The 7,778-nt window shown below is 43.1% G+C and overlaps 1 protein-coding gene across 2 annotated transcripts in view; it reads right to left on the bottom strand.

Annotated features, from left to right (window-relative positions):
* Window positions 1-4,367: 4,367 nt before the first annotated feature.
* The window catches only part of LOC144248355 (3'-5' RNA helicase YTHDC2-like), a 30,312-nt gene continuing 26,901 nt past the window's right edge, over window positions 4,368-7,778 (bottom strand). The window contains exons 5-6 of one of the 2 annotated variants that reach the window (XM_085567792.1): window positions 7,212-7,516; window positions 4,368-6,812 (exon numbers count right to left, since the gene is read on the bottom strand). In XM_085567792.1, coding sequence (XP_085423918.1) covers window positions 6,542-6,812; window positions 7,212-7,516 — 576 coding nt within the window. In that variant the 3' untranslated portion in view covers window positions 4,368-6,541. The remainder of the gene's footprint in view (window positions 6,813-7,211; window positions 7,517-7,778) is intronic. The other variant, XM_085567793.1, reaches the window with a different exon arrangement.

Below are 7,778 nucleotides of genomic sequence, written 5' to 3'. Positions count from 1 at the left end.
AGACAACCTTCTGCTGTCACCATGACCACATGGCAACCATGCCCTGACATCACAATGCAAGCACTCTATATTGGTCTGTGAATTTAGGCAGAGCAATAACCAACCTTCTGTACAGCAAAAGCAAAATAGCCGGGGAAGGTCTCCTCTGTCACAAAGCAGCACAAATTCACTTTGTGGCCAAACCCTGTTGTTCAAGGGATCCAAGAGTAACTCCAAGAGTGCACCAAGCACCTACAGCCTGTGCCCCAACTGAGCACTCAGATGGTAACCTAGCAAAGGAAACCAGACCAAGAAAATGGCCCAAAGCATTGCACATCTGAGAAACAACCCTCACTTTTAAAAATTTAATGGTTTATTATATCTTAACAAAGGACTGAATAAGGAAAACTTGCAGCACTGGGAGTCTCTATGACCATTACATAGATCAGCTCAGCTATAAAATGGATGCTCTGCCTTTTATACCCTTGATCCCGCCAAAGTTTTGTCAAAGTTTTGCCATCCACTGCTGGAGATTCCTTTCTTACATCTTGACTGGAGGTCAGGTGTTGTTATGCCACACCTCCTGGTCACAAGCCGGCCCTCCCCAAAAGCCCTGACTACCAAGGCCATTGCAAGGGGGAGGGGAAATAGGACAATGGGAGGATATATTACAATAACATCACTATACATTTTTACATCCACATAGTATCTACCCCCTAATTGTGAGAGCCAACTGTTACATGACTCATCTATAACATACAGAGCCAGGAGAGAAGGCACTGTTGGCATAACAGCTGAAACAATTCCTAACAAATCTCCCACATATCTGCACATTTATTGGATATGCCCAAGGCTCCTGAGGATGTACATCTCTGATTTTATTGCCCTTTGGAAGCAGTCAAACTGGCAGTGTCTGCCCACCAACAGCAGCTGCTCTGAGCTGGGAACACGCCTGGTGGTGCTGATTTCCAGAGGCTTCTGTGTGCCAGGAGAAGATAAGGAAGGAGTGGATTGAAAGGTGCTGGCGCTGCTGCTGCTCTGTGCCAGACAGCCCTGGCTGAGCAGGGCACGGCGCTGCAGACTCTTGCTCCTGTCAGAGCTGGGCACACCTGGGAACAAGGCATGGCAACTTGTGGGGACACCAAGGGCTTTGTGGGGGCTGCATTGCTCGGCACACACCCAGGCCACCTGTGGCACAGAGTTCTGGTGCATAAAAAGATAAAGCAGAGGGAAATAGCTGGGAAAGGTTTCATTTTGACTTTTCTTACCTGCTCAACAGAAGTGGCCAAAATGAAAGTTACAGAGCAGGGCCTGATCCCTTCTCCTGCAGGAGGGGCCCTGTACTGGCTCCTGCCCAGGGCTGGTGCCCATGTGCTAACATTCAGCCGAGTGGGAGCAGAGCTCCTGGGGCTCTACAGGGATACACCAAGCCCAGCCCAGTTACCTGGTACACATGCAAAGCTTCAGAAAAAGATTAGAGTGGAAAAATGTAACTGTCATGATCACTGTATTTTACTATGTTTACATGCTGTATAGGACCGCAGTTTTATGTATTTGTGGTATTTTCACACATTTTAATCTCAGAAATACTGTCAGATACACTTTGATTCCTAATGGAAAGTCTTAAACTATTAATTTAGCTTATAAAATGAAGTTACTGACATTAAATTATACGTACTTTGTAGTGTAGAAGAACACAGTAATAGTGTGAGTAATTATGATTGCTTAAGCACAATTGGCTTGGGTCTGTACAGGAATGTGAAATTTTGCAAGAAGAGAATATTTTCACTAGGTTTTGTAAAATATTTGAGAAACACTTCTTGTTTGAAATAATATGTTTCTAACAACGTCTTACGTAGGAGTTTGAGGAAGGTTCTTACTTTTGAGAGCAGTACAATTTTACATTTTAAGAATAATGTAAGCAGCTGATGAACTTTAGAATTATTGCAGACCACATTTAGTCTTTCAGAAAGTATTAGTGATATATATCTGATTCAATGCATCTTTTAGCCAGGTTTTGTCGGTGTAGGAAAGCCTGGTTGTAAAGCTCCCATTGTTGCCATTACAGCATTTATGTGCTGTAAATCATGTAAAAGTCTCCATTTTCCTAATTTCTTTTTTATTACAAAAATAGGGGTATTCCAGGGGCTGAATGATTCTTCAGTATGACCCACTTGCAATTGTTCTGTGACTAATTCTTGCAGGGCAGTAAGCGTTTCAGTAGTAAGGGGCCACTGATCAACGCAGACAGGTTTATCTGTTAACCATGTCAAGGCTACAACTGGACATTCACCACCCTGCATCACAGTGGCTCCTATTAAAAATCCATAGCAATTCTGTAATAATAGTAATTAAAAATCACAGTAATTCTGAGGGTCTGATGTTAGCTTGTTGGCCATCAGGATGTTCCACATTAATTACAATGGCTGACAAGCCACCTGTTGTAGAACCACCCAACCCCATCAGTCCAAAACTTGCACGAGTGAGAGGCCACGATTGAGGCCAACACAGTCACGAGAGTATTGTAACATCTGCTCCAGTGTCAATCAAACCTGTTACCGATACGGTCCCTGGATGATATCCACTGGCTGTGAGGATGCATGTCTTTTCTGGATGGTTCTCCGTTACTTTCTCAGTCCGGAACACTTGAGGTACTTGCCGTATTGGGAACAAAGCTCACAAAGGCTACAAGCTGAGTGATGCAAGTTCCTTTCTGAATAGTAATAGGGCACTCATCAATTCATATCATAGCATGACTCTGTCCTAAAAAATCAACAAGTCCTAAGTGCACATGAATACATTTAAGTGTAGTACTTGATACCCCTGTCAGAAATGCACTCAATCCACATCCTATTGGGCCATAGGTGTCATGGGGCACTTTGCAGATTTGTCAAAATAGTTACTGTGTCAGTGGTGGGTACATCAATCCCTGTGGACCCACTTGTTGCTCCTGAATACTGTTTGCAAATGGGTAGCTTTGCAGTGCCGGGAAGGCCCATAATTGCTGTTAATGGTCGTCAGGTTATTTGTGTCCCCACACACCCCTTTGTGTTCTTCTTCCCATTTCCCTGCAACAGCTGACCATTTGCATGATACTTACTCTTACACAGTGCCCAAATTTAGCACAATGATTGCACATAACATTGCTGCTTGCATTTGACTTAGATGTTATTTTCTGGGTATTACACTGTGCCTTTACATGCCCTTGCTGTCCACAATTACAGCATTTCGGTGGTGGTCTTAGAACTGCAGCAAGAGCTGCCATTTTATGCTCTACTGAACCAACTTTTGAGCAAGCAGTAACCATTTCAGACAATGTGGGCTCCCCAGGTAAGGTGTCAATAATCGTTCTGCAGTCTGGGTTTGCACTTTCTTTCACCAATTGTATACACAATCTATGTCACAAAGGTTCATTATCTACCTGTTTTTCAATAGCTGCAGCAAGCTGTTCCACAAACTGCAAAAATGGTTCTCTCATCCCTTGTTGTATCGTAACATATCTCTGTTTTGGAGCTGCCATTTCCATTGTTTTAATTAAAGCACTCATGCCTATTTGCTGAGCTTGTGTCAAAATTGAAGGATCTCACCTTGCCTGTAAATCTGGGTTAGCAAAAGGCCCAGTGCCCAATAAGGCATCAACACCCACAGCATGACGAGTCGTGTTGAGGCAGCTGCATATTTGTTAAAGCTGTGTGCTCAGCCACTCACCTCCAAGTTTCTTGAAACACACCATACTGTACTGGTTGGAATAAAACTGTAGCAAGATGCATGATGTCATAAGGTACAAGCATACTGCATTAATTACATGTATTAATTGCATTACCTCTGAGGAATTAATACCAAACTGAGCCACTTTCAATTGGAGATCTTGCACAACCTTCCAGGCAAAGACATGATGACTGTCATCCTGCCCTGTTCCAGGAACTGCTTTAAAAACTGGAAAAGCCATAGGATTATCACAGGCAACACTTGCCTTAATTCTCTCCTCCTGAGCTACTTTTGGGGCACTAAATCTTTCTATTAGGTCCCAATTTTTTTATTCAGCTGCTTTCTTCCTAACAAATTCCCAAAACTTCTGAGACTGTCATGGAAGCACAGTTACTTGACACGGAGGCAAAGTCCATGGGGCAGTAGGGCTAGATTTATTAGAAGCTGAACTGCCAACAGTTCCCTGCCCCAACTCAGGCGTTACTGCGGGTGACTCTTCACTTGATTTGCTGTCACTGTCCGGCAGTGGAGGATACGACCTTGCAAACTGTTCATGCAGCTCAGAGGGGGGCAGGGGGCAAATGGCTGGGCTAGAGTGGAGGGGTGTAGGTCTTAGATTCAAAGAAAAACCATAAATTTCTAACCAGGTAGAAGCTTGAGAAAGTGTTGAGAAAGAATGTAAATAAGTTCTTTATCTCTCTTGTTGTTAACATTGTTTATAATTAGGTTTTACTACTGTATGTCATCCACTGCACAGCAATAGGGTGTGATGTTTTCACTTCAGAACCAATAGAGTTGGTCTGCACAAAGCTCTGTATAAAAGAGCGATGTATTTTGAAATAAATCAGTTATAGTCTCAGCCTTCTGAACAAAGTCTATTCATTCCCATGCTGCCTCAACAGTGTCAGAGGGGAGCAGGGGGCAGACAGCTGGGTTTGTCTCTCTGCCAAAGACATTTCAGCTAACTGGCGCAGTGGTGCAGTGTATAGAGGCAGCGCTGAAAGCTGCTGTGCAGGTGTGAGATAAAGAGGCTTAGGAGTCTGAGAAGGAGATACTTTGGCAGTCTGCCTGGAAGCCTTAGCAGTGTTCCCAAAAGTTTCAGCATTCAGCCCAGAAGCTCTGGCAACTTTCCTGGAAGCTTTGCTAGCCTGCCTGGTAACTTCCATGGGCACCTGCACTTTCTTCAAGGATGTATGCAACAAGTTCCCCATCAGAGGCCCCATCTGACTCATCCCTCCCATCAGAGTCCTTTATCAACCTCAAATCTTCATCCACGTTGTACTCTGCTTGTTCCCGCTGTTTTCCATTCCTTTAATGCCTCAAAAGGCGATCTCCAAGTATCAACTAGATTGACAATAGTTTTATTTCCTGCTCAGATGACTTTCCACAGCTTGTCCCTGACTTTCTTCCAACTTTTAACACTAAATGCTGTGTCAGGATCAGTGGCAAAATCCTATGATCTAGCCCACAGCAATATACTACAAAGGGCATAGTCTGAAGTAGTAATTCCCTTATTTCTTAACAAAGCTTTCTATGTAGCCAAAAGAGTCTCTTCCTCTTTAGATTTATTTCCCATTATTACTAGTTGGTGCCCCACCTGCTTCCAGGTGTCTTGATAGGAGAAAATCAGGTCTGGACTTGCCTGTGGCTTCCACCCGCCACTCTCAGCTGCACCAGCGCCGCCTCCCCCGCTACTCCCCAGCGGGTCAGGGCTGCCAGTCGCTGGGACCCCGCGTGGCTCCAGACCGACCACGCTGCTCAGGCTGCTGCTCCACGCGGTGGGCACCAGCTGTCACTGGTATATACACTGCATCGTGAGGCGGTCGCCACACAAAGCACAGACCACAGGCGGTCTCAGATGGCAACTCTTTATTACCGAACATGGCTGACCTTTTATAAACTTTCTAGTTGTTTATACTTCTTCTACCCCAACTATGGGCCACAAAAAATCAACATAACACCACTGGTGAACAGTAACATGACTTTAGTTAACTTTCCAAAAATGCTTTATCTGGCTGCAGTTCTCTCCTTATCTTTCTCCAGTTCTTCTCTTCTCTCAGCCTCCTTGGTAGCAGCCTTGGAGAGAGCTCTTGATCAGCTTCTTCTTGCCTCTCAGCTTCTTTTCGCTCCTTCAGCTAACAGGCCTGCTGTTAGCCCCTTCCACAGTAATTCATCCATGAGGGGCAGGAAACAAGTAGAGCAGAATAGGATTAAAAAGCCTAGTGATTAATTAGAATTGGTTAAAGTCTGACAGACCTTGAGATGACACCAAAATTAATCATCCTAGAGTGTAGCCTACAGCACACTACTCGCATTTCTATATTCAGGAAACATGTTTTCTTCCTTTTACGCTATCTTAATTTAAAAGCTGAAAGATTCAAGAGGAATTACTACATCCTCCAATGAGTCCATGAAGTTTCCTCTGAATGATCTCCTTATTATTACTGCAGTCTACTATTCAAGTATACAGGGACAACTGTCACAGTAATCTCATTAAAAATGTGTGCTTTGTTAAAATAACCATCACAAAAATCAGTCCTAGTAAGGCAGGTAAGACCGAATCAGTATTGATATTGAAAATCTATTATGGATGCAGAGAAAGGCAAAATCCAAAAACTTCAGAAGTGTACATATAATATACTCATTTAGTTGAAAAAAACTTATACATGTTTATTAGAACAAGTTTGGGGTTTTTTTTAAATCTCATTTTTTCTACTTTGGATAGCTTTACCTCAGCAGTCCACAAATTATTTTTGCTGTATTAAACTAGTGAAACAAGGATATTTAGTCTAGATTTTTAAATTCCAGAAGAAAGTATTATGCAGTGTTACAAATGAAAAGCTCCGTTAGGTTCCTAATTTATCAGTAAAATACCTAACTGCAGAATGGTATCAGCAAGAAATTCTATTACTTTGGAAGAGCAGGGTGGTATGTTAGAGAACTCTACCTTTCCAGACACTGGAGAAGAAGGAGTAGCACAGGGGCTGGAATAGCTACTGCTGTCTGCAGGCTTCACTGAGGACTGAGCTGATCTATCATCTGAGGATTGTCTGGAGAGCAAAATGTCTTTTTCTTTGTACTTCTTTGGCTGGTGGAGTGCAGGAGAAGTAGATTTCACTGAAGCCCTACAGAGGACATACCTTGAGTTTCACAAGCAGTCACTGAACAATTTACATCGACCTGTCAGCCTACTGCATGACCACATGTATTACAGCAACTACAAAATCTATTAAAGCCTAACTAAAAACTCATACTGACCCTTCATTGCTTTTTAATGCTACTGTTAAACTTCTTCTGCTACTTCTCAAACATCACAATTCATGGACAATATTCCTGACTGCTCTCTCAAACAGCAGCCCCAGGTATGAAATACTTCTCTTTGGGATTACAATGCAGCATACAACAGTAGAACACCTTCCCACTGTACTTCCGCTGTTTCCACCTCCTATTACTAGCAGAAACTTTAGTGATACTTGTATACATAAACTGCAACCTACAGTGAGGAGAAGACCTCAACATCTTACTTTTCAGCATGAGAGGAGTCAGACAATTCTGTTTCTGTTGAGCTTTTTCTGCTGCTGGTTGACTTCCATGTAGGTGCCAAAGGAAGTTCTTCACAAGTCAAAGGCCTTGGTCTCTGGCCAATTCCTGAAGGCTGCTGCAGACCTGCAGACTGTTCTTCAGCACTCAGAACAGCTGTAATTGCTCTTACAGTTGTTTCATCAACCTGAGACCGCAGCTTAGGAGCTCGCATACGACGCAGAAACAAGCTGTGCCACTTCTGCCTGAGTTGCAGCAGCATACCAGCAGCCTGTAATAAATTCCAATCCTGTTAAATACGGATGAAAATTAGATCACACAGGCAAGAGAACCCTGTCTTTTCCCTATCAGGCAGCACCTGGCATTCTAATATAAACAGGGCCCACAATTAAAGGCAAGACTAAGGTCTTGGGGAAGGGGAATAATCCATATTTAAACTAAGATGTTAATTTGCTTTCTTTTCCTTGGGTACAAGGTCATTTTGGAAACATTTCATTTAGCTCTGTACTAAACTTAGCTTTGTATTGTAATTCCACAGACTTTTTTTTTTT

Source organism: Lonchura striata, chromosome Z (genome assembly GCF_050655825.1).
Source record: "Lonchura striata isolate lonStrDom1 chromosome Z, ASM5065582v1, whole genome shotgun sequence".
In the NCBI taxonomy this organism is placed as follows: Eukaryota; Metazoa; Chordata; class Aves; order Passeriformes; family Estrildidae; genus Lonchura; species Lonchura striata.
Note: the sequence above shows the minus strand (reverse complement) of the source record. Positions and strands in the feature narration are given on the sequence as shown.